This window comes from Molothrus ater, chromosome 2, assembly GCF_012460135.2.
Source record: "Molothrus ater isolate BHLD 08-10-18 breed brown headed cowbird chromosome 2, BPBGC_Mater_1.1, whole genome shotgun sequence".
In the NCBI taxonomy this organism is placed as follows: domain Eukaryota; kingdom Metazoa; phylum Chordata; class Aves; order Passeriformes; family Icteridae; genus Molothrus; species Molothrus ater.
In genome coordinates, this window is record NC_050479.2 from 17,058,053 (window position 1) to 17,085,651 (window position 27,599).

The 27,599-nt window shown below is 39.6% G+C and overlaps 1 protein-coding gene across 3 annotated transcripts in view; it reads right to left on the reverse strand.

The window, feature by feature from the left end:
- Positions 1-27,599, reverse strand: part of REPS2 (RALBP1 associated Eps domain containing 2) — a 96,282-nt gene that overhangs the window by 28,327 nt on the left and 40,356 nt on the right. For all 3 annotated transcript variants that reach the window (XM_036385133.1, XM_036385129.1, XM_054513996.1), the window contains exons 5-13: positions 27,194-27,291; positions 25,381-25,519; positions 23,795-23,858; positions 21,355-21,497; positions 18,191-18,285; positions 14,838-14,907; positions 11,866-11,931; positions 7,537-7,579; positions 4,503-4,639 (exon numbers count right to left, since the gene is read on the reverse strand). In XM_036385133.1, coding sequence (XP_036241026.1) covers positions 4,503-4,639; positions 7,537-7,579; positions 11,866-11,931; positions 14,838-14,907; positions 18,191-18,285; positions 21,355-21,497; positions 23,795-23,858; positions 25,381-25,519; positions 27,194-27,291 — 855 coding nt within the window. The remainder of the gene's footprint in view (positions 1-4,502; positions 4,640-7,536; positions 7,580-11,865; positions 11,932-14,837; positions 14,908-18,190; positions 18,286-21,354; positions 21,498-23,794; positions 23,859-25,380; positions 25,520-27,193; positions 27,292-27,599) is intronic.

Consider the following 27,599-nt stretch of genomic DNA (forward strand, 5'->3'; position numbering starts at 1 on the left):
CTGGCTTTCAAATAAATTTTTTAAGAAATCTGTACTTTTGGTAATACAAAAACATAACTTCACCACCCGTTAATAGCTTGTCTCTAGCAACTACATCTTTCAGACAGCTAACCTCACTGGGCACAGACATTTCCTAGCAAATACAATTAAGGATAAAAGAATACAGAAGATAATACAGTAATCATGCTTATCTAGGTTAATTTTTGTAGATTTTTTTGTATTCAGTTTCATGTACACAAAAGGGAAAGTCACTTGCATTTGGCTCACTAAGCTAAAAAGACAATCTAGCTGAAAAGATATTCCTGAAAACAACTGGGACAACAGTATCATGGTAACTGTTTGGGCTTGTTTGTATCAAAACATCTATGACACCACAGCAACAATAATTTTAATTCTCAAAATCCTCTTTCCTACACAGCTATGAACTGTTTCATTTTACATGTAGACTTAAAACCGTTCAGAAATACAAAGAATTCGACTTAGGCAAATATAAAAAAGCTAAGATATCTCAATATACATTTAAGTATTCACAAATCCCACACCTGGCAAACAAAACCCACCAAATCTGTAAGCTAAAGGAAAGGATGTGCTAATTGAATGGAAGTCTGATGAAGTAAAGAAGTAATGAAAAGTCTTCTTCAAAGGTATGAAAAAGAGGGTAAAATGCAATGCTGAACAGTCTTCCTTTAGCACTAATGAAAATGAGAGGGTGCAGGAAGACAATTGTTCTGATAGAGTCTTAATGATACAAGTACCACTTCAGACTGCTTGGGAAACACCCATGTGAGGGAATACAGGAGTGATGTGGGGACACACTTATGTCACTGATGGGAATGCTGATGCACACCAATAAATTCTATTCCCTTGTTCCCTTCCTGTGAACACCAAATTAGAACAAACAGGACGTTTTCTTGTCTGGCAGCCATCACTAGCCCAGCAATGCCAAGTACCATTTACAGATCTGACTGTAGTCAGGAAAACGTCATTTGTGACAGAAAATACTGCACTTGCATAAAATGTTTGCTGTGTTTCCACATGATCAAGTGTGGAACTTAACACCTTACATTTTAAAAGGGAGAAAAAGACCCCAAATACTAGCCCCTTGTTGCTGGCTGGAACCAGCACCCCAGAAACAGAGAATCCAAGCTACAGTGAGTGTTTCCTTAGAAGCCTACGTAAAAAATGGTGCCTGCATTCCACGTGTTCTTCACCACAGGAACAGCCACAGCAGGAGGTGAGTTTCCAAAGCAAATGAGTGCCGAAAACCTCCAGTCAAAAATTCATTTGTAAATAGTTATATGGCTGTTTTGTTCAATCTGCTTCCAGATAACACAAAACTACACTGTTTATGACAAGCTTGTTTTTTCATCAAAGCAAATTCTCTTTTCCTAAAAAGTATCCTTTGTTCAACAGAACTGTTAATTAAAAGTAGTTATGCGACTCAGAAATGAAACTAAATGGGAAATAAAATGTATTTCAGTGGGAACTGTATGAATCTAACAAGACTCAGACTGTTGTCACTGCCCAGAAGTAAATTCTTTATTGGCTGTCATGGGTAGCAAACATAACTGAACAAAACATCAGAAGAAAATGCATGCATTTTCAGGTTTTAACACTCAAACTGAGACTCGCCCCAGCCCTGGAGCTCCCCCAAGGCAGACTCTAGCTTACTGCTGCTGTTGAGCTAGAAGGTGGCTGGGGCTCTGCTGCAGGATCTCTGGGCTCTGAGCTGCCCCAGTTTTGGCCCCCTCAATACCCAGGTCTTACTCTGGGAGCTCTTGGCTTGTGTCTGACTGGAGACTGGGCTAGGGGAGAAATGAAGAAGTAAACTAGGTCATGTATGCATTTAAAATGACATTTTTGTTTCTACTTAAAACCTGCTGTTGTCCTTCCAGGAATGCATGAACTAGCCAAGTATTTTCTTAACATGAACACAGGCCAAATGCCAGAGATTACACATTCAACAAAAAGAAATACATTGAGAATGTAGCAGCACAGGATTTTTCTCATATGCTAACATAAAGACTACATGAATAAAAACAAAAACAGAAGAGATTTCTGTCTCTTAACAGAAATTCGTTTGGATATTTCAGAAAGGTGTGCCTTTCAATAAGTTCTCATGCTTTTTTATGTCTGTCCTGGGTAACACTTGTTGCAGCAACCCAGAGAAGTGCAGCTATGAAGTATGAATGAAGGTCTCTTCTTCCAGTCCAGTTACCCCATAATGCAATAATTTTAAAGCACATTTTTATGACTAATCCATTGCTGGATATCCCAGCCATCACAGATAAATATTCTGTGTGTATACAGGCCAGGAGAAAGGCATAAGATGATTACAAACATTATATAGCAAGAGTAAATGAAGAACAAAAACCAACCAAACAAAAAAATCCAGTGCCTACAACAGGGATTCACCACAGTCTTTAACTGAATTTACTTGAAATATTTTTCTTTTTCTGACCTTTAAAATGGAAATAAACAAAACAAATTCTTCAAACACAGATGGTTTTACAATTAAAGAAATTATACCTATAGATCAACATGACTTATGTGGAACTGAAAACAAAACTCAGTACTAATGAGCATTCCTTTGTGGGTCTGGAAGCAGATTATCCACCAATCTCCCCTAACTACATTTATTTCTGAACTAGAATTAGTAGGACAAAAACTAATGCACTGCAATAGGATTATTCTAGTCATGCTGAATGTACACAGACGAACAGAATATCCTAAGTTGGAAAAGACCCACCAGGATTATCAAATCCAACTCCTGGCCCTGCACAGGACACCGCAACAGTCACACCATGTTCCTGAGGGCATTGTCCCCATGCTTCTCAAACTCAGGCCACTTCCCTGGGTAGCTGTTCCAGTGCCCAACCACCCTCTGGGTGAAGAACCTTTTCCTGATATCCAACCTAAACTTCCCCTGATACAATTCAGGCCATTCCCTCGGGTCCTGTCACTGTCACCACAGATCAGAGATCAGTGCCTGCCCATCCACTTCCCCTCACAAGGGAGTTGCGGAGTGCAATGATGCCTCCCCTCAGTCTCTTCTTCTCCAGGCTGGACAGACCAAGCCACCTCAGCTGCTCCTCATACGGCTTCACCTCCAGACCCTTCATCATCTTTGCAGCCCTCCTTTGAACACTCTCTAATGGCTTAATGTCTTTTTTATATTGTGGTCTATTTTATATTGTGGTACTCAAAACTGCACACGGTTTGTTAACTTCCTCAAAAGAAACCACTTTGTGACTTTCAAAATTAACTATTTAATTAACATCAAAAACAAGATGTTTATTTTCATTCACAGAACAACTTCTTCAAGAATTTACATTCTTCTTTCCTTTGTGTTCCAAGCAAAATTTAAACCCAAGTTTATTTCCTTCCAATTTCCTTCCAGTTATAGTTGTTATCTGGATTCCAAGAAGATTTGCTGCAGTAGAAAATGTGAACTCGGCTCTGTTTGTGGTTTTATTTTGATGTATAACAAAATCAAAATTAGAGGCACCAGATCCCTCAACAGGAACAAAGAAAATAAAGAATTACTGCTCTGTGTAAGGCAAAAAAAAAAAAAGTTTATTCCTATTGAGTTTCAGGGATCAGCACACATAGCAGGACTCTTGAATTCCCTCTAGTGTTTGCACAAAAAAGTCCCATATAGCAAGAGGTAAAACTCTTTTCTACTCCAAGAACCACATTAGAGAGCCCAGTTAAACATTCCTTGACACAGTCAAACCTTGCCTTTCTTCTGAAGCATAAGCATGATGTGTTTAAGCTGGTCCTTGAGTCAGATGATTGGTGTGCAGCACACAAACCTCTGGTGTGCTTCAAGGACACTGCTGAAGCACAGCCACGCTGGGTGACTGCTGCCCTGAACAAACAGCTCCTCTTCCCACTTCAAGGCAAGAGGCACACTCAAAGGGTAACGTGCTGAAAAGCCATTTTCTTTCAGTTCACCCCAGCTACTAGTCTACATTTTCTCTCTCTCCCCTTTTGACATGCACTCATGTCAAAAGAAATTACCCTTTTTTTTAAACTCAGAGTGGCTTCTGATTGTTCTCACACATATGTTAGGCTAACATCAAAAATGTTTGCTTTCTTTCTCCCAGTTTAAACATTAAGGGTTTTCTTCCTGCTTCTGAACTACAAAAAAAATAAATAGTAATAAAAATCAATTATACTCTAGTTACTGATGAGAGTTGTCTAAACAGCCAGACTAGTTATAAACAGTCACTGATGACAGACTACCATATGTTAAGCTTCCCATTACTGTGCCAGAAAACATTATAATCACCTTAATTATAGAAACAGTGATTTTTCCCCTCAGTGGCAATGTAACACAAGCAAGTGCACAAGCAGAACTCCTGTTCTGCAGTGCTTTACTGTCTGCAGCAAAGGCCAGCACATGCACATATTGCCAAGCATTTCTGCAAACACATCAAGTTGCCAAGCACACAGCTAACCTGAATGGTCTCAGAAGGAGCAAAGAAAGCCAACTTTACCTTGTGTGTTTTGCTGAAATATTTTGTTCAGATCCAAAGAGGAAGCTCTGGAATGTGATTTTTGTGGCCTTGGAGGTGGAGTAGGGGGCTCTTCTCCCTTTTTCATGGCATCTTCTATTGATGTGCTAGAATAAGACCTAAGGAAAAACATGTTGGGGAAAAGCAGAAAATATTTTATTTCAAAAATTAATTTTAAACAACTGTAGTGAATAGTACCTAAAATTACACTGACCAGAAGTCAGGTTCATGGTGGAAATTCCTTGCCCTAATGACTAAGAGCTCCTCTTATAACAACACAGATTTATTTGGCAACAGAGGGAGCTAAGCATGTGGAGAAAGGAATGAGTCATGCTTACAGGGCTAGTATTTTTTAAGGCTTTTTGTAACACAGCTTGAGGCCTTCTTATGTAACTTTGCCAGCAGGATAATTGTAGCAACTATTCTGAATAAACCAAAGTAAAATTCCCCACATACACCCCTTGGAGTTTCTGTTGCCTTTTCCAACTGCTAAGGTAGTATTTATACAGGTATAGATTCAACCCATCTCTTGCAAGTATGCATTTCATAATTTGTGATATTCTCACTAGTAGAATAAATTTTTAACTATTAAAATAAATTTTCCATAGGAAAGAGTCACCAAATTGCACAAAATCCAGAAAAAGTGAATGGCTCCAAAGTGACTACAGCTAGTCAAATACATGGCTCAGTACCTCTTTCCAGGCCCTCCCACAGCACATTAATCCCAATGTGGTGTGATGGATTTGCTGAGAATTTTGATTTTGCCAGATACTGTTCAATTTTTTCAAGTTACGAGTTTAGAAAAACCAAGACCAAGCAAGACCAAGACTCTGTTCAAAATGAGCACTGGCAACATGAGATGTTAGACTTACTGTCACACTGCATGTCAGGGCAAGACCAAAAGCTAATGACAAATGGACCATTCTTTTTTTTGCCAAACAGGTTTCTAATATCCAGTGCCAGCTGTCCAATTAAGAGCATATTGAGCAACATCCTATTACCCTCACTCTCCAGGTCCAAGTTTGTCCATTTATGAGCCACTTTACACAACTACTCATAAAAAGCTAATGGAGATTCTCTGTCTCCCTGCTTTACCTCCTACAACTTTGCAAGACTCCTAGGTTTTTCCACTCCATGATGAATTCCACATAAAATCATCACTTTTACTCCTTTTAATGCAACATCTTAATTCAAGTCCCATTCAACATCTTCTTTAGGGAGACGTTTATCAGGATTTGATATTCCTGGTCCCCTTGTTTTCTGATCTAGCTCCTCAACTTTTCTCCTACTCAGTCCTTCCTTTGCTTTTTCTAGAACTACTCTTTTTTTTCCTCCATAAATAAACAAATTTCTAACCAAACGTATGTATCTCCCCAGCTGGGGTTATGTGTCATCATCGAAGCATAATAATACTATGCATATCATTTGGATTGTTACAATGAGAAGTAACATCCTCTTTCCAAGTCAATAACTCACAGTTAGTAAACAGTACATGCACATAGATGGCTTTCCCAGCAGCCACACAATTTTTCTTAAAGGAGCCCGAATCACTGATTTATTCCACCCTCTTGTTCTGGTTCTGCCAGAGACAAGACTTCCTGATTTACTTCTTTCTTTAATAGGACTGTCAGAGTCCTCCTCACCCTGTGAATCAGAATTTTTAGGACCCACCAGAGGAGCCACCAACAATTTCTACTTGTTCATTATCACCACCAAGTTTACCAGATTTACTTTCCACACCACAAATTCTTTCACTGTTTTTGTTTTCTCAGTTACTGAATATATTCCAATCTGGCTTTGAAGCCCATTAATACACAATTTTTCCTAACATCCCAATCATTCTTTAAAGAGAAAAATAGATCTCTCTAGGGTATTTCATCCCATTTCCAACAAGCACATCAGGTCTGAGTTAAAGGACGTGCTCAAGCACCTTTAGTCTCAACTTCTGCATTGAAGCACTGACATACAGTCAGATGTGAGACAGCCACATGTGACAGAGCAGTCACATTCAAGTGACTTTTTCTGAGCTTGTTTAAGCATTTAGTGTTCTATGTATTTGTGCATATTTTTTGCATATTTGCAATTTAGTAACACAGCAAGAAAATGTAAAACTCTGCAGAAACTAAAAAGCTTTGGCTAGCAGCAGAAAAACAGCACACAAGGCAGTTCAGCCTTCCTGAATATAGGTCCTAAGAACAGAGGATTTCAATCCTCAATCACCATGCTTATAGCTGATCCTCTCTTACTAGCAGGCTTTGACAAGACTGTAAGCAGACAGCTTCTGATTATACTTCATTATCCAAGCAAAAAAATCCCAAGCAGAGCCCTCTAATTAGCACCAAAAATAAAAAGTTTAATGTGAATTAACAATATGGCTACACACCAGTAGGTGACAACCAACCCAAGATGTAATCCATTTATACACAGTGTTTTCTGGCACAGGTTTCCCTTTCCTTTCAAGCACCCAAATTCAGCAGGTGTCATTTCTAGCACACAATAGTCCTGAAGTCCTTCCATCACACACCAACCAACCACAGCCAAACATGGATGCCAATAAAAGAATTCACTCACCCACAGCCGAGAGCTGAGCTACTACTGCTATTTCTGCAGTGCCTCCCTCCATGTGAACATGCAGTGCCTCCCTCCATCTGAAATCACCGTGCAGGTTGCAAGAGCATGGAACTGCTGAGGATGTTCCCTGCAATGGGGTGGTCCCAGCTCTCCTGCCACAATGCCCCTGGGGCTGGGCTGGAGGCAGTCACCCCCTGACAAGGCAGCAGGGCTGGGCAGATAGGCAAAACTTCCAGCACCTTATGACCAGAGATCATGGGGCCTTAGTGCAGTATTCATGTAGGGTCTATAGCTTACAGATTCCTTATGGTAAATCTGTCTGATCTGAGCTGTACTTACAGCACAACACCAATTTAAAAAAAAAAATCCAACACCAGTTCTGGTGCCTGGTATCTAACACCAGAGGAACATATGCCTTTTCCTGAAACAGCAGTGAAAGCAGTACCTGGATCGTGGTCTGGCTCTGAGTGCATTAGGTTCTTGAGCAGCTGGAATAGAAAAGAAAAAAGAACTGCTAAAACATCATATTTTAAATAAATGTCTTTAGCTGCAGAATCAGTGTCCATTAAACATGTGAGTGTTGCAAATGTGGATGTAAGAGTATACTCATCTCACATGAGCAATGGGGACTGATTTCACTTCTCCTTCCCCTTTGTTTTTGTAGTGTGTGAATATCCTAAGAAGTCAAAAGCCAACATGTAGTGAGAGCTTTACCTTTTCAATTTGGTTACCAGAATACAGGAAGAGGAATAGGCCTGGTAGCTCTGACCTGTAGTCATGGATGTAGTTGTGATACAGTAACATAAGGAACAACATAAACTTTTTATAGAAAACATCTTGTTCTTAGTCCACAACTCTTAATCTATTACTTGTCTGCTTCCAAAAACACAAAGGTTTATGTCCTTCCTAAATACTTTAGCTAATTAGCATAAATTTACATCACCCATTACAAAATACTAACATGTCATATTGAGACTGTTTTGACCTTGGGAACAAAAGGTATATGAATGAAAGAAAGCTTTTAAGTCTAAATGTTGATCAAACATATTTCCATTAATGTAAAAATGGGTTTCTGTTATTTGGATGAATTCCAAATATCCTGCCACATGCAGGTTTTATGATAGGAAAACAACAGTGCTGAATCATCATCTCTAGGTAATTCCTTGAGGCTGTTCCTTGCTTTACATTGTCTTTTCTGTTACTCTCCTTACTAAAATCAGATTATTTTGAGAAAACATATCTGCATGATTACTTTCAAATTCATCCCACTGAGATATCCTTAAGGTATTACAGCAGCATCAATGAACCCAGTGCACATACAAAGTGAATCCTTGTCTATTTCTCAGTCTACTAATCAAGGTACAACACTCAAGAGAAACAAAGTAGGTTGGGGAAAAAAATAATTGTCAGAATTTATAGCTCCCTTCAGATATATGCCTACTTTCAAGTCAGACATTTATCACCAGCTACTACAGAGCATTTATCATCAGCTACCACAGAGCACTACCTGAGAATACAATGGATCCTCCAAACCACAGAGCAGGAGCTGCCTGTGGCAGCAGCTGGCAAATACTGAGCTTTTAATGGCTTGCACTGTACTACTGCACAGACCATCCACAGGAGGCTTTAGGCTCACAGAAGACAATTAGCAGCATATGGCACATGTACAGCCACACAATAGCTTTTCATAAAAGAAACTGCTTTTAGGATCATGAAGAGCTAGTTGGTGTTTTGGATAGAATAAACCCCACTGCAGCTGGCAGTGACCACTTAAAAACCAAGTTCCAGTAGATTGTCATCACCAAACTGGTTCACAGTCATTCCAGATTTCTCTGCAACAAACTCTTCCTAGCAACTAAAGAAGGGAGAGGGAATTAATATTAAAATATGCAGTGGTGATAATCCTCCTCCCTCTCTCTGTGTCAAACTCCCAGAGAATACAACTTCAGACACTGCTTCCCTACAGCCATATGACCCAATTTTCCAATGCTGAAATTGCTGATTATTAAATTACATGCACAATTATTAAATATGCCACTTAGAAATAGGAAGTATAAATCCTTTCTAAGCTAGACCATGTTTAAGACTCTTCAAATTTTCCTTTTCTTCTGGAGACTGTAATTCTATTCTGGAAAGCCTTTCAAATAAAAAACCTGCAGGTAAAACTGACATTCAAACTCTCCAAGGACATCCTGTTGAGGTAAACAGGAAAGCACACAAGGAAGAGAGAATTCCAAAATGACTACTAATAAAAAATGATAGCAATAGAATGCCACTGCCAAGGATTTTCTTTTTAAGCTTTTGAAAAAGTAGGAAATTCAAGGCTACAATTACAGAATACCCAGACTTAGCTTTTCTTTCAAAAGAAGTAGCATAATACAAAAATTACTATGAAGCAGGTAGTTCATTATTAGGACATACAAACAATTGTGGCAGGATTTCCAAGAAACCTGCAGCTATTTTGGTACAGTCAGTGTGTGCACACTTCATGTCTGAGGTGCAGGTTTATACACATACATGACAAAATCATTCAAGATGATACAGAACTATTTATCCAGTTCATGAATGTTCCATATTTTTACTGCTATGGTTACAGAAGCCTAACTTTCATGAAATGGATAAGTTAAACCTGTTGAGTAAATGATTTACATTGATTATTCAAAAGTTTGTACAATTCCTGGAGTAGCAGAGCCTGACAGACTGAGCAGCTTGGTCTGCAGTAATTACAGAGGGTGTGAAGTTCCTGGTTTGGGTATTGAGCTGCTCCTGCAGCCCTCTTGCAAGACAACTTCATTTTAACATTTTGAAGGATACTGATTTGATAACTTTTAACTGTAGCCTAACATCTTACACTCAACAGCTGCCTCCTTGTTTTACAGGCTTAAGATCAGGTAGAAAAATTGTGTTGAAAAAGGTGAAAGGCTAAAAAAAAAAACAAAAACAAAGCATTCCCCACAAGTTAACATCAACAACTCATCTCTTACTGGTCATCCAAGGAGAAAAGTACGATTTAAATGCTTGGAAATTTGGCCCTCAATCCTTTAAAAGGCTAAGGTCAACAATGATCCTGCACTTAGGAGTCTAAATAAACTGGCCAGATATTCAGAATGCTGAGCATATAAAGTTTGTACTGATTTCAAATTTCCAGACCTTCTGATGGAAAGCTTTCACAGACTATCATCTTTCCTGAGTTTACATAAACAGCCTAAATGAATAACCAAAGAAGCATGTAGAATTTCTCCCACTTCATCCCAAATGAGTTTTCATGCTGGAGGTTAATGATTACAATGACCTTTCAGAATGGTGACTGATTCTGAAACAACCACTCAATTACTGTGCTGCATCTACTCAACTGGATAGATAAACATTTTTACTTTTCACACCAGTTGTAGCATGCAACCTGAGAATGTGCTGGCTCAAATCCTCAATGAGCAGCACAGCAAGAGTGGAACCCTGCAGGGACAGGAGCCACGATGATGGAGTGAAATTCTGCCACTGTGCCCCTTGGTATACAAACACAGCAACACTGTTGGAGAGCACAGCGGCATGGGGAAGACTCCCTGACCAGGAGATGAAAGACACAGGGGAAGAAGATGTGCAGGTGACAGTAAGTTTTTTTCCTAAATGTACTAAAGACAGAATTGCTGAACTGAAAGTAAAACTCCCCTGTGCTCCTGGGCAAAACCAGGGGAAGGAGAACAGAATGGAAAGTCATGCAACCACCTTCTCCTTTCCCTGAGAGGGATGTGCAAGAGTGTCTGTGAGTGTAAAGGAGAAGCAGCAATCTTTTGAGAATAGAAGCTCAAGATAGCAAATCTGGCATCTTCCAAGTGTTTGGGAAGAAGCCAGGAAAAAAAGATTTGGGAAATGAGGCATGCAGCTGTTGAGCAGCCATGAATAAATCGAGCTATAAGACAAAACTGCTGTGACAGACATGTGGGGTCCATTTTCTTAATCAAGGATATCTTCATGAGAAAAAACACTCATGCAAAAGGAAGAGAAAGCAAGATTTTAGCTTGACTGGGACCAGGGAGGGCTTACAAACATTCTTACCACTGTAGAAAGAGATTAACAAAGAGGAAGGCAAGGGAGGTCTGATGAACTGAACTGAATGCAGGGGAAGTTTCGGGAGCAAATAAGTAATTTTGACATATGCTGTTCCAAAAATAACATTTTCCAGAATGACAGGAACAAGGAGTGTAGTTTGGAGCTAGAGGGAGAAAAATCAGGAGTAGTTTCAACAAAGAAACAAGCCCTGAATCAAAAGCTTACAGCAGTGTCTTAAGTGCCTCAAGGTCTGTGTTTCCAAAGGCTCTCTGTCCTGTAACTCCTTGACACAAAATAGGAAAGCTGAGCTTTCACAAAGAAACAGGCAATTTCAGAATAGTTACCGAAACATTACATAGTTATTCTATACTTTAGATGAATTTTTATCAAGAGGTACAATATTCACACTCTTGCATCTTGTTGGTAGCACAGAAGAACTTCAGAATCTTTAAAACAGCTTAAAACATTTTCCACACAGGAAGAACCAATACACTAACAATTAGGGAAAGAAAGCAAGAAAACCTTTTGACAACCTGAGAAGGTAATTAATATTTATATTACAAATAGTAGTCATTATGAGGTAAAAGCTAATATCAGTAGGAAAGTAGTACAAGAGCAAAAACTTCTTTCAAAAATTAATCAAGTTACACTAATTTAGGCTTACTGTGATATAGAAATACTTGATCAAAATTCTCATGCAAGTAACACATGGCAATTTTTTCCTTACCTGCTTTCACAGTCAAGTGCTGAAATTCCTTTGGTATAGTTTTGAGAGTAGTGCTTACTTTAACAGCTTAAGGAAAAAAAAAAAAAGAAAAGATAATTAATTTAAGTATGTGTGAGTAAAACTTAGAAGTATCAGGTCTGAGAAAGGAACACCTAAAGTGGTATTAGACATCTTATAATGCCAAACATACCTGAAAAGTAGCCAAATACCCTCAGAAAACTGAAGTACTCAAACAAGTAACAATTTCCAAGAGAACAAAAGTCAAGACCAGAAAGAAAGACCTATGCTCAAGTTCCCAAATAATCTCAAATTCTGAGAATTTGTGGAGTTGAGTGCTCATTCCCCTTCATATCCTTTCTAATGGAGTTTTTAATGCACCATAGTGTGTTTTGATGAACTGTGACACTCAGTGTTAAATGACCACTTGGAATGAAATCTCTCCTGCTCTAGGACGAGCCTGCTTTAGCAAGGAGGTTGAACCAGATGTCCCTTCCAACCTGACCTGCTCTATGATCTGCCTTTATCTACCAAAAAATGTGGGAAAAGTTTTAGGCCTTGGAACCCAGTTCAGTTTACATTATCTTCCAAATTTAACTACATTATAAGCAAAGAGAAGTTAATTTATTTGGATACTTTTGAAAATGCAGGAAAATTTGCTTCTACTGCTCTGAACTGCAGGTTCTTGACTTCTGGGGGGATCCCCTCAGTTAGGAGAGTGATTTGTTCACGTTTGTCAGAATAGTAATAAAAGGTAGAACAAAAGTATTTGTTCTTTGGCTGAAAAGGTAGCAATCTGTGTCATAAATACAGCATATCTGCAGCCCTGAAGGAGGACTGCATGTCTCAAAACAGGTTCCCATGTGACTTAACATGTCAGCTACAAAAATCACAGCACAACTTTGTCATCTGAACAGGGAAAAAATATTCCCTTAGTAAGAAGTAAATCTTCCCTAGATAATTCACAGCACTAACCTTCAAGGTTCAAGTCCTTCTCTGGTTCATTATACATTTTACAACAAAACAAACCTTGTCAACAAAACACTGATTTCTTGGAATATGCTGACATGTCAAAATGTTTTACAAACACACGTCAACCCTTGACAAACTTTCTTTGAAAAGGGGACTGGGAATCTGTCAAACTCTGTCTCACCTGGCTGTATGGCTGGGCCCAGAGAGTGGTGGTGAATGGTGCTGCATCCAGCTGGCAGCCAGTCACCAGTGGTGTCCCTCAGGGCTCTGTGCTGGGGCCAGTTCTGTTCAATATTTTTATTGATGACATGGATGAGGGTTTAGAGTCTTTCATTAGCAAATTTGCAGATGACACTAAGCTAGGAGCGTGTGTCGATCTGTTAGAGGAATGGAGGGCTTTGCAGAGGGACTTGGAACGGTTGGATGGATGGGCAGAATCAAATGGGATGAAGTTCAATAAGTCCAAGTGCTGAGTCCTGCACTTTGGCCACAATAACCCCCTGCAGCGTTATAGGCTGGGGACGGTGTGGCTGGACAGTGCTCAGGAGGAAAGGGACCTGGGTGTGCTGGTGACAGCCAGCTGAACATGAGCAGCAGTGTGCCCAGGTGGCCAAGGAGGCCAATGGCATCCTGGCCTGTATCATGAACAGTGTGGCCAGCAGGAGCAGGGAGGTCATTCTTCCCCTGTACTCGGCACTGGTGAGGCCACACCTTGAGTGCTGTGTCCAGTTCTGGGCCCCTCAGTTTAGGAGGGACGTTGAGATGCTTGAGCGTGTCCAAGGAGAGCAACGAGGCTGGTGAGGGGCTTGGAACACAAGCTGTATGAAGAACGACTGAGGGAGCTGGGGTTGTTCAGCCTGGAGAAAAGGAGACTCAGAGGTGACCTTATCACTCTCTTCAGCTTCCTGAAGGGTAGCTGTGGTGAGCTGGGGGTCGGTCTCTTTCTCCAGGCAACAACAGACAGAACAAGAGGACACAGTCTCAAGCTGCGCCAAGGGAGATACAGGCTAGAATTAAGGAGGAAGTTTTTTACAGAGAGAGTGGTCAAATACTGGAATCATCTACCCAGGGAGGTGGTGGAGTCACCATCCCTCGATGTGTTTAACAAAAGACTGGATGTGGCACTTGGTGCCATGATCTAGTTGAGGTGTTGGAACATGGGTTGGACTCGATGATCTTAAAGGTCTCTTCCAACCTAGAAATTCTGTGATTCACCTGAGTGTGGAAGGTGAATCAGGAATGTGGACTACCTGGTCTCACAGCTCTGATGCAACCTTAATGTGTGGACATCTGGGAGGCCAAGATATTTTTTTATTTTAATTCATACATAATCTGCAGCTCTGAGAATCAGGCAACAGAATACCCACAACTGTTTTGTTTCTACAACAGAGGGACAGCAAGTAAGAATTGGGAAAAGGGAATATAAAAGGGAATGAATGGCTGTGTGATGATCCAATTCTGGAAGCCAGAAAAGCTACTGCAGTAAAAAAGAGAAAGATCGCTTCAATTTCACATGACTTGCTGCTGATGGATGTCTATTGAAATGAATGAATTGATGAATTTTTTCAGTCCATTTTGACTAAAACTTTTGTTTTGCAAGAAAATACAGGGATTATTTTTTTCAAATAGGAGTAAAAACTGATTTTGAAGTGTTGGTGTTTCTTGCAAAAAAGGAAATTGAAAATTTGGCACAATGCAATCTTTACTCTTAAAAAATTCCTGACAACAATTAAAATTTTGTTTAAGTAAGAAGCACAACATTAATTACCTTAGGGCTAGACATATTTCAGAAGGTGTATTTCATATCACTCACATATGATAGAACTAATTTTGAAGCAAACCCCTCCATTTATTTGTCTCATCTCAGCTGTGGTGAGCTTTCTCTTTAAATCTTTAGCAACACACAGCCAGTTTAGAAAGTAAACACACCCAGCAAACATAGGGGCTTACTAAAAACACACATAATTTAATCCCTAATGGAAAAAAGTTATTTATTTGAATACCTTGTTTGTCATCTTTCTTTCCATCCTGTAATAGGGTAGAGTTATCAGGTACCTCTTCAGTTGATGATTTCTAAAGACAGAAGATTTGTTCCACAGTCAAATATTTAAGAATACAGATCAACACAAATAATGGTGACACTTGCTCTTGCACCACAATTTTTGTTAGATACAGAAGAATAGAAAACCTACAGAAAGACAGTATAACTCTACTTTTCAAGGTACAGCAGTTCCACACCAGAAATTAGTTTAAGGAGCACTTCAGCAGTGAACAACTGAAGGAGGTAAGGACTTCACAACTGAAGGTATGTAAGGAGAGACTTCTCCCAACAGAGCCATATTAACACCTGTGTAAGGATAGATGAAAGCTTCTCCAGTCTCCATGAAAAAAGTCTCTCTAACCAGAACTCCAGCTGTATTGCAGAGCCTGATGGTTATGCTTTAAAGGCTCCTGGCTGATGTGGCTGATCCTTGAACTACTCTTTTCTTTCGACTTGCAGTCATAGAGATGGGAAAAGCAAATATCATTAGCAAGTCTGTTGGAGGCCCATTCAAGCCTTTGATAGGAAAACAGGGAATTTCTCCCCAGTCTTATTTCTTGATTTTCTGTTATTCAAGCCTTTGATAGGAAAACAGGGAATTTCTCCCCAGTCTTATTTCTTGATTTTCTGTTATTTCAGCAGCAACTTATAAGCATTTATTGTTCTTGGAGCTTCTGCTGGAACAAATTCTACCTCTATTATCTGTAAGAACAAAATACTCTCTGCAACCAAATATTCAAGTAAACATCAGAAACCCTAAACTTCTCTAAATATTAAGTGATGCTGGTTTTTGCCCAGGGAGTATGGAAGAGGTTTTGACCTGAAAATATCCTGAAATAAATTTGGCCTAAACAAATGAATTGAGAAACCTAGATTTCATAGGCATTTTTAAAAGACCACAAAAATCTCAACTTGATTCAGAAAGGAAAACTCCACAGTAAAAGTCAGTGAGATTTGTTTTATAAAGTTTCTGAGGAATGGAATACCCTAGTAATTCTGAGAAAGCAGCACAGCAAAAATATGGTTTGAGGACTCTGAAAATGTATGAACAAAACATTTCATACCCATAGCTAGCCCTGACACTCAAATGAAGAACATGAGACCACAGACCTAACTTTAATTGATGGAATGACTTTCAGAGATTTCAATGAACTGTGAGCATGACATTTCTGAGGGATCCCAGAGGAACCCCAGCCAGTCATTTTATGCATGTTTTAACTTTAGGATTTTGGCAGTGAGAAAACTTGCAGAAAAGAACCAAAGGTGAGTGGGAGACAAAAAATTTGAGGAAAAAAAAAAAACAAACTGTGAAGACAAAACTTCCTTGGTAAACAGAAATCAGTCACCCACGGCACTACCAATCATAATATCAGCAGCCTTGGTGTGTTTTTCAAGTTTAATAAAGCCTAGCATGCAGGTGATGTGTCTCCTGCCATTATTTTCTTTATGAATGCATTCAGGAACTGCTTCTATTTTATTGCAGTATTGTAATTCAGCAGTCACAGTAAAAACAGGCATCTGAAATGAAATTAAATAGCCTGAATGGATGATAAGTGGAAATTTAAAAAGACATGGAGGTAATGCATAACAGATTGCACTGATAATATAATATTTTTAATGTAGTGATCAAGTATCTAAAGTATAATTCCTCCAGTAGCCAAGATACAAAAGAAATTGCAACAGTGAATTGCTGCACTTCCCACTGAGGGAGATGAATGGAAGATGAATTACTGACCTTCCAAATGATATTCATTCAGTGTATTAATTCTGAATGTAAAAACATAAGTTGAACAAAGAAAAAAATCAAGTCAAAATGATTCTCAAATCACTTTTGAGGAGATTTTAAAGTTCATTAATCTTGGACAATGTAAAATGAAGCTTTTAAATTATGTATATGAAAGATAAATAATCATATATTTGTTTACATTTCAACTATAATTTAATTCTATATTTTATCTGTATCTTCTTTTATATTTTAGGTTGCAAGCCACCCAAAATAAGGTCATAAGCAAGGGATTAGGTGATTCTGGTAAAGGACCTGCCCATGCTGCCAACATACGAGCACCCTGCACTACCAGATCTGCAGTGCTGCTTTTGAAACCCAGTGTGGCTGCTGTGCTTTGGGCAAGCTGCTGTAGATGAGCAACACCTCCCAGGGATACAACATGTATTTTAACAGGTCCAGAAGATACACTGGGTGCTCAACCTGCTGGCTGCAGCACTGCACTAAGTGAACACTGTACTCCAGAAAAGCTTAGGAGATTGTTTGGTGGTACCAGTACCAAGAGGGATTTGATGAGGGAGCAGCTGGGTTCTGACCCAGGGACTCCCCAGAGCAAGGCATTGGGAGGAAATAGCTGGAGAACAGCCTTGCTGAGCTGCCATGACACACCATTATTTATAAACTTGGAAGAGTGTCAGAAGGGCTGGTTCTTGCAGTCAGTCTGCCACTTGATTTACTACCTTAACACTAAACCTTTAAATCCCACAGCACATGCATTGAGAGTTGCAATATTCAGGCACAACTCAGTAGCCATGATTAGTTCAGCTCTAGAGGGTCTTTAAAAGTTTAGGATTTTAACCTCAGTGTTAAACTCTTCTCCTCAATTCAGTTTTGCTTGCAGCAGACTTCACGGCATCATACAATGGCTGGGTTTGGAAGGGAGCTCTGTAGATCTAGATCTAGATCTAGCTCTGGAGATTCCATCCAAACAAACCTACTGTGTGCAGCTGTGGGCCCCACACTACGAGAAAGGACACTGGCATTTGTTCAAAGGAGGGCAATGGAGCTGGTGGAGGGCCCAGAGCACAGGAGTGCCTGAGGGAGCTGGGGTTGTTTATTCTGGAGAAAAGGATGCTCAGGGATGACTTTATTGCTCTGTACAACCATCTGTAAGAAGGCAGTGCTGGGCTAACAGTTGGAATTGAAGATCTTGGAAGTCTTTTCCAAACGACATGATTTTATGATTCTAGGTCTGTGCTGAAGCCTCATATTTTCAACCAATTCAGACTGAGCAGATACTTTACCTGACCACGGCCCATGTATCCCACTGCTCCTCCTGCAGCCACCCTGCAGGACACCAGCAGGCAGAGCCTATTTCTCTGAAGACTCCAGCATCTCACAAGTTCCTTAGTGACTACTGTGAACTCTGCTATGTGGAAATATCTCTTGAAAAGCCTGTCAGCCCTTTCCATGCACAGAAAAAATGGCTGAGCTGGGGGTTTGAGATGGCTTAGTAAGAGGTTTAGAGATTCCTAAAGTCCTCTCAGAGACTCACAGTCTGCAAGGTAAGGACCCAGCTTACACCCTCTCACCTCTGCCCGACTGAAGTCCCGAGTCTGCTGACTGCTTGGCAAGGGCTCAGAATAAGAATCAAACAGTGCACACTCACGCACGGGCTTCAAACAAGCTGCAGGGAAAAGAGAAAGAAAAGAAAAAAGTAAAAAAAACCCAAACCAAGCAAAAAAAACCAACCCAAAGCCAAACACAGAGACACACCAAGTCTTTGGTTAATACATACTTCTTAGAAACCTGATCTAGCATAATTTTGCTCTTCATTTCTACATCTCAGACCTAATCCATAAGATATGGATGACAAACACCATAAAGAAAATCTTTCTATCTTGCATCTTAAGTAAGTCAGTGTCCTGAAAGGGATAGTTTGTATAATTTCTATTGTAGAAATAATGGTGAAATTTGGAAGAAATGTTTTCTTCTCCCAATCTAGTATCAACTATCTTATAGTTTATCTCTTATTCTCTTAGCAATGTTAAAGGTACTTACATTACCTTCAGCTGAAATTTTGACTTTTTGAGTACTGAAAAGTACAGTAGAATCTACAGTATACTCTAAAATTGAAGGCCAGCAGAAAGCAAAGCACTAAACACTGTGGATGCTGTAGTATATACCACCTTCAACTAAACAACATTGAGAGCAGGGAAAAAAAAAAAGGAAAAAAATCACATCTAACTTCTCAAAGGAATATTCACAACAAGCTAATTTCTATCCCACAAGCTCAGGTCCTTCTGCTGGTATCACTCTGGGATTAGCTCCTCTGAGATAAATCTGTCTTATGAGCTGGAAAACATCTTTTTTTAAAGATCAATATATTAAAAGGCAGAACAACTACATTTCTAGTTTTTGGCTAGCATTTATTTGATCTCAATAAATTAATCTCTTGGAAACCTGTCTTAATTTGCAGTACAGTGGGTTACACACAGGGCAAATAGCTTTTGAGATTTTGCAAATTAGTTTTAATAAAAAGTTTCCAAAAAAAGGTGGGGGGTCAAATTGTCAATGGAGCTGTGCCAGGAGAGCATTTGGACCAGTTGTACTTGCAGTTTATGGTACAAGCCATAAAACTAGCAAGATTAATGCATTCTTAAATGCTTTTTTGCTCCAAGTCTTTTATTTGAAGCTTTAACAGCACTCTTATCAGATGCAAATACTTCAATTGAACCAAGTTATGCCTCACTCTGAAACTAATACAGCAACATAACGAAAAAACCGTATCCTTCTTCGGAGTCCTAAGAAGCCAAAAAATTTGAAAAAAAAAAGTCTAAATTTTACAGAAATCAAATTATGAAAACATGAATATGCAAGATTTCTCTTGAAAATTGCTTTTGACATTTTAGGTAACTGTATGAGGAACTTACATTCTTTTCAATGCTTTTATTTCAGAAGTAATACAACCAGGGCTCTAAGCTTTTCTGTGATTCACAGTTTCAGTGTGTTGAGATGTTCTGCTTTTCATTAATGCAAGCCTTTCAAAAGACAGATTTATGAATCCTGACCAGATAGCAGAATGAGCACGAGATATTTTCAGAGCCTCAGATTAACCAGAATTAGTTCATTAGCTGGGGTATTTAAAGGACGCACAAGAAATAATTAGTCCTTTCACCTCTTCCATGTAGATTTGCTTGAAATGCTTGGACTCATGCAATAGCATGAAACAATAATCATCTAAGAAAACAGTAGAACTAAGTGCTGAAAGGAGCAAATAGGGAAAAAGAGGACTCCCAGGGAACAACTGCAGCTTACCATGCTATTTCTCCCATTGACATAATGATTCCTTGCTACTAGAGATAGTTATTTCCAAAAAGGTTCAATGTGAAGACACAACAGAAAGAACCTGCATGGATGAGTTTACAAGCCAATTTATCATGAGACCAGGCATGAAAGTAGTGGTGAACAAAGTGGTTTTCCTGGAGGGAAAAGGGTAGTTGTAATTATGACAGGGAACATAATCAGAGAGACTAAAATGATGAAGACTTGGAAGTGCATGTTTTCCAGGAGCTTATTGCTTTGGATATGAATATAGTGGATTACAGGGAACATGACTCCACCAGAAATTATTTCACAAATCTGATACAGGGTCAACATTTAATTTTCCTAACTGCAGCTTCATTTGTTCTTTTCCTGCCTTTTAATATATTCAGTGTCATGAAATTTAATGGAGATTTTATTAGGTCTTAAATATTATCCCTTAGCACTGTAATTATCATCTGTGATTAATCCTCCTTGCCCTCAAGAGTCATGCACATTTTTAGATGTAACAGTATATATTTCAACATTCATTTATAATTAAAAGAGACATAACTGAAGAGAACAAATGAAAGGGCAGGTCTTTCACTGCACATTGTTACTGAAGTATGTTGTATTTTGGATTAATTAATCTTTGTGCTACACAAATTGTTGTAATCCTGTCATTAATGCAAACTACCCACAGAAGAACCTGTGGATTACATAGAATAAATTACAAAAAATTCAACCTTTGAAACAACCAGTATCTCCATCTAAAAAAATACACTAGCATATTAAGTTCTAATGCAGTCCAGTATAATTTTTAAAAAATCTTCAAGATATAGATACTTTAAAGAAAAATCATCAAAATAATTAAAAGCTATATCATAGATTCATAGAATGGTTTGAATTGGGAGAGATTTTAAAGATTACCTAGTTCCAACCTCTCTTACCATGGACAGGGACACCTTCCACCAGACCAGGTTGCTCTAGGCCTTATCCAACCTGGCCTTGAACACTTTCAGGGGTGGAGCATCCACAGCTACTCTGGGCAACCTGTACCAGTAACTCACTGCCCTCACAGTAAACAATCTCTTCCTAAAATCTAATATAAACCTGTCCTCTTTCAGTTTAAAGCTGCTGCTGATTCCCTTTGCTTTAAAGGCATTCAACTGCCTCCTCATCTGTCCTGACACCTGAAGCACAACGGAGCAAAGGAGGAGACATTAAGAGGCAGGTAACTGTTCCACTTTTTACATCCCTATCTCTATGCTTTGATATATGACTTCTTCAGCAATCACCTCATAAGCACAACTAAAAACACACGCCTTAAAGGCAGCTGGAGAATCATTACAGAGCACAGAAGGCCGTTCCAGGATGGAAAGTGAACCTGTCTTTCACACACACTGGATTTCTGAGATGGCTGCAGGGACATGGCTTGCCCCAGGAGCTTTACCTGCTTGAAGGTACTCGGGCAGCAGTGTCTCTGGCAGTGTCTCAGGCAGCTGGTAGCCATTCTTCCTTGCAACCACAAGGTGGAAAGCGGCACAAAACTCCGGGAGTGTCAGTGCCCCATCACAATCCACATCACTCAGCTCCCTGTGGGTAAAACAGGCACACGTTTTCCAAGGTGTTACCTCAGGGAAACGTGTGCCATCACGTGGGAGACAAAAATGCAGCTCTGAGAAGGGATATTTTAACACAAGACAAGTATCTCTGCCATGGTCACTTGATCCTGACTTGCACATTTGTCTTGGGGAAGATGAAGCAAGCTGATTTTCTAAAACTGACTTGCCACTTTTTTCTTTTTCAGTAAAGTACATTTCTTTAATACATCATGCCATTGGATATGATGGTATGTGTATATTAGAATGTGAAATACATAATCTATACTTATAGAATCATAGGGGGGTTTGGGTTAGGAGAGACCTCAAAGATCATTCCAACTAATTCCATTAGATCATTCCAGATCTAATTCCAACTCCCCTGCCATGGGCAGGGAACCTTCCTCTAGACCAGGCTACACAAAGCCCCATCCAGCCTGGCCAGGAACACTTGCAGGGATGGGAAGTCCACAACCTCTCTAGGCAATCTGTTCTAAGGCCTCATGGCCCTTACAGTAAAGTCCTTCCTAATATCTAATCTAAACCTGCCCTCCTTTAGCTTACAGCCCTTTCCCCTTGTCCTATCACTACAGGCCCTTGTGAAAAGTCCCTCTCCAGCTCTCCTGTGGACCCTACTAGGTACTGGAAAGCTGCTAGAAGATCTTCCAGACCCGTTTCTTCAGGCTGAACAGCCCCAAGTCTCTCAGCCTGTTTTCATAGGAGAGGTGCTCCAGCTCTGTGATCAGCTTAGTGGACCTTCTCTGGACTTGCTCTAACAGCTCCGTGTTTTTCTCATGCTGGGGAGCCCAGAGCTGGATGCAGCACTTCAGATGGGGTCCTTGCCAGAGCAGAGGTGGAGAATCCTTCCCTGGCCCTGCTGGTCACACCTCTTTTGATGCAGCCCAGGATGTAGCTGGCGATCTGAGCAGCAATTAATTGCACATTGTTCCAAGGGTGGAATTAACCTTCCAATATTAGGAAGCATTTTGGCTAATCCATGCAGGATCTTAAAACAGTTCAAGCAGAAAAAGTTAAATATGGACTTTAGCAATGCTTACTTAGCACCACTGACTAACCTTTAAAAAGGGGGAAAATTTAATGCTCTTGACAAGTTTAAATATTGTTGTTAACTTCTCACTAAGTGGTTCTCTCTTAATCTAGCACACTTCACAAACACTAAAATTAAACTTCAGAAATTCAAGAATTCAATTTTATAAATTAACTCTTTGCAAATATTGAGTAATATTTTATCTTGGGCACATGGTCTAAAATAAACATATAATTCCTTACTCTTTGGAAGTCTTTCTCAGACTATTGATGTTACAGTGACAAGGACTGAAACATCCCATGTGTTTAACACAGCAACACAACCTGATAAATCACATTGCCACAAAATTACAAGCATCTACTAGAAAGGCATACTTTTCTTGAAATTCCGCACAGAGAACAACTTGTGTCAGCAACAGAAATAAAATCTGATTTGCTAACATATTAGGTTAATCCATTCTTTTTAAGTAATCTTAAATTTAAATTCCAATATTCGCTTCCCCCAGCACTATGTTTCTTCAGTTGGGTTTTTTTTTTTATTTTCACAACTGACAATCCGCTTTGAAAAGATTCCAGACATATCCTTTGACCCTGACAGATGTTTAGGCTCTTGCAAGCTTTTCTTCTCATCTCTCTTCATAAAAGCATATATAAAAACAAAATCACTATCAGCATGTCTGATCCATGTTTAAAACTGTTTGTTCCTCCTATCCAACAAGCAATGATGACAACAAATTACAAAGCACCATGTTGTTGATGAAAATATAATAGAATCCTTGTCAAATTTTATCACATACAGTTCCATCCACAATTGTTTCACAATAAGCTCATTAAAAGTAAGAGCACTGGTTCATTAGAAAAGCACTAATGAATTATGTAGTTGTTTAATTAGGCCTCCTCTGACAGAACAGAGACAGAAACATAAAACCAACAACACATCTAAAACATTCCAGAGGTGCTTCTCCTCTGTGTCATTTCATGAAAAATGCCAGTTCTTTGATGCTGCTTACAATACACTTAAGAACAGCTCTCAGCTAATTGGGGTTCAAACCTTCCCAGTCCTGCTGAGTAGGTGAACATCTCTCCAGAAAACAAGTGTGTCAGGAAGACCAATGACCACCCTGCTGCTTGGGCCTCAAAGTGATTCTGGAGATAAGAGCAATAATTATAATTGAAGACACTTTTAAAATTTAACAAGAACTCTTGAATTAAGCATCTTTTTAAAAAGTGTATTACAGTACTCACCAGATGTGAGAAAGTTCCGGGATGGGCAGCTTTGATTTTGTGAAGAAATTCTTTGCTACAGAACCTGTTGGGAAAGCATGTCTCATCAACCACTGGGAATTAATTCTCCAAATTCTTCCCTTTTACCAGGTCTGCCATGCCAGAAGCAGACACTTAATTTATATCTGAGAGATGCTCAGATTAATCAGATGCTCCTATAGATGCTGGACCATTTGTCTCCCACTGAGTAAATGACAGAGAAAGCCAGACAGGGCTGTTGACCTTATTTCTCCATTCCCTCCATATGGGCAAAATAAATAAAGGGAAACCTACTTTAGTACTAGTAACTCTAACCTGCATAACAAGTATGTCACCAATGACTTAATAACAGACACAAACGGCCCTGGTTCACCCAGAAGTCATGTGCACAGCAGTACAGTGCTTTGACATCTGCACTGCTCTCCCAGTGTTCTGCTTCAACCATGACTTTTCCCTGCAGTGAAAATTTTACAGAGGGGAAGAAAAAAAAAGAAAAGAAAAAGAAAGAAAAAGAAACTGCTGAAGATTCAGCTATCACACAGCTCCTGTCCTGCTGCAGGCATCCTCACTCACCCTGCCATAGCTTCTAGCACCCTTCTCATACTTCTAGTTAACCAACACACTTCTTCACCATCTCATATACACAGGCTGTCAGGGGTACCCTGGAAGCCCTTCCTGGGTACAGGCTACAAATCATAAGAAAACAAAGCACAGACTTCAGGGACAAAAATCCTCTTCCCCTTGGGCAACCACTGGGGAAAGAACCAACACTGAACAATCATTTGTTCTTTGAAGCAAATTGCATGAAGGAGACCTAACTAAGGTGAAGAACTGCTGAAGCAATAATTTCAGTTAGCAGCAGGTCATTTCTTTAAACTTTTAGCTGGATCAAGGCCTCCTGAACCCCAGTGACACAGCAGGGCTCATTACAACTGCCTCAGTTTAAAACCTGTGACATATTCCTTGCCAGACCAACTGTCTGTATGTGGCAAAGTCTCCTTTCACAAGCAGCCTGGACCTTCTATTCAGGATGGAAATCTGAGTATGAGCAGAGCCAACTCAGTATGCCCTTAACAATACCTCTGTCACGTGTGTGCTCTCCAGGACTGTTTCCTAATTACCTAGAGGTCAAAATCTCAGTCCTCCAGAACCATAAACCCTCAGGCTTGACTGCCCAGGGCAGTTAACTGCATGCTTCACTGTCATCACATGGACACTGCCACAGTTCTGCTGGATAAGCCAGCACAACCCTCAGGGATTTTTCAACTCAATATACACTGCAGGTGTGATTCACAAGTACATCAAATGCAGACAGCTCATTTTAATTTTTACCAAATTGACAACACTTCTCCCTTAGATGTAATTATTTTCCTAAAATCAGGATATTTATTTAGGAGAAAATGTAAGGGCCACAACATTGATTTGAATAGTCTGCCTTTAAAAAGAAGACATAACCAACTCTTACAAATGCGCTGCAAGAGACAAAAAAAGAACTTATTTACTTAACACTTTTCACCTCCCAGCCTGGTCCCCCCTCTTCAGTGTGCACAGTGTTTGGTAAAAATTACCTGAAATGAAGGCGTTGAGGTCAGGTTGCAGGGACCTGAACTGGTTAATGTAGTAATCTCGCTGCTCCTCCGTTATCCTCCAAGGGTCATCTGAGTACTGGCTGCTGCTGTCCTGCTGCTCCCGCTCCACTGAAAGAGACTGAAGGGAGGGACACTGGCACCAGCCACAAGGAGGGCACCACAAGACCACTGGGAACCTCAAGAAACCAGACTCTCACTCTTCTATGTAGAACAGACAAATTTTCAGAAGACAAGAAGCAGAAATGGCCACACTGATGACCTTCCCACTACTTACCTGGGAAAATTGAGGCTATTATTAGGTATCTTTACCCCTGCAATTAAAGGAAGTTTTACATGACCAGTGGTCAAAGGAAATCTGGCTACTGCTGACCACTAAAAGTCCAAGTCATACTTTATTACCTCTAGATTCATTTTGGGGGTCCTTTTTGTCTGCAATGCATTACAGCCCTGAACTGCACACTGAACACCTCAACTGGATGGAACCAGTAAAGGCCCTAAAGCTGCATTTATGCAGCTTTGTGCATGAAAATTTATGTTCGTTATGAAGCTACATATTTAATCAAGGAATGGTGCTGTAACAATGGAAATATTCCACTTCTGGGCCCTCTGCTCACCCCAGTAACTCAGCACTCATTATGCTAAGTCAGGGAGACACACAAGCCCCTAGAGACCCCCTCAAACTTCTACCACTTCCCAAGGTTTAAGCAAAAATCTGCTTTTGGGTAAAGGAATATTCTGGAGGAGAAAAGTATTCAACCCAATTATTTCTTTGCTCTGTCTTTGCTCTCTGATTAACTTTTTTAAGGAAGGCCTGTACCTTTTGCAGGTTGGATGGAGGTATCTACAAGAGGGCTGCCAGTACAGCTGGTGTCTTTGTTAAAATGGAATAAATGAGTATTCAATATTTAAGCCTGCATAATAACAGCTTTAAAAAGGGAGGGCAAGAATGAACAACAATCAGCTGTGAAACCCTTTCTCTGACATACCTGTCTATTTCCCAAGAATCAAATGCAAAACACCAGTTCTGAAATACATCAAAAGATCCCTGAAACAGGCAACATCATAAAGCTGTAAATTAATTTTCATTTCAAAGTGCTACACAAATGCACCCAATTTCATTTCAAGTTAGCACAAATTATGTGACACTACCTGTAGATCTCTTTTGGAGGCTCAGGTGACATTTTATTGTGGGTGTGAGGTGCTAAGCACTCAGGAAAAGGTAGAGTCTCTGAGTCTTTCTTTTTTAGGAAAACCTCTCGCTTCAGAGAGCTTTGCCCTTCCTTAGGGCAAACTAATTGTTTGCATAATAAATGCACAGCAGGCATACTGGAGCACAGGAAAGATCTGCTTTTACAACCAGCAGGAAAATATAAGACCCATTTTCATAAAAACAAACAAATGCCCAGAAATTAATATGTTCTGTTTAAGGTGCAATTTAACCAACTGGGGTGAAAAACCAAAATATGCAGAATGTTGGCCATAAATACTGTGCATGTGTTATAGATAGCAATCTAAATCAAGAAGGAATCTCTGTGAAATCTCATGTACTTTCAATGAAAATTTTTTACTTTGACTTAGCTATAGCAATTTAATTAATTTCTTTGTTAATTGTAATTTCACCATCCCATCAGCTTTTTTTCCTCATATACCAAAAAAAGCACACTTCAGTCTCTAGTCTAAGAACACCACAGGGAACACTTTTCACTTTCAAAGTGAGAATTTTCTGCCTTTTTTTAAAATTTCTCTATTGTTTTGTTACTAGTATTACTGAAGAAAATATGCAATTCATTACCCGGTTAGGAGTTGAACAAGTGAGTGCAGATTTGGCTCCATAATTCCCTGAAGATGGTCCATCTTGCTGGTGAGTAGAGTGTCTGACTTCATAAGGAGCTACAACAGACATTTAAAATTAAATATATATATGTCAGGATAATAAAAGAATGCTGCTAAGCTAAAGGAAATAATTAAATACCACAAGATCAAGAATGTATAAATGTGAACTTTGTATCTGAGCATCAAAGTCCATTTGGTCAAGCACCTACCAAGTGAACCCACTATCACAGTATCAAAGTCCATTTTGTCTTATGCAACAAAATTCCAGCCACATACTTGTTTTTCCCATTGCACCATTCTTCAGACATTACTGAGACATTGTCACTTATGTACTGCTAGACAACAGAAATCACTGTTCATCGTGT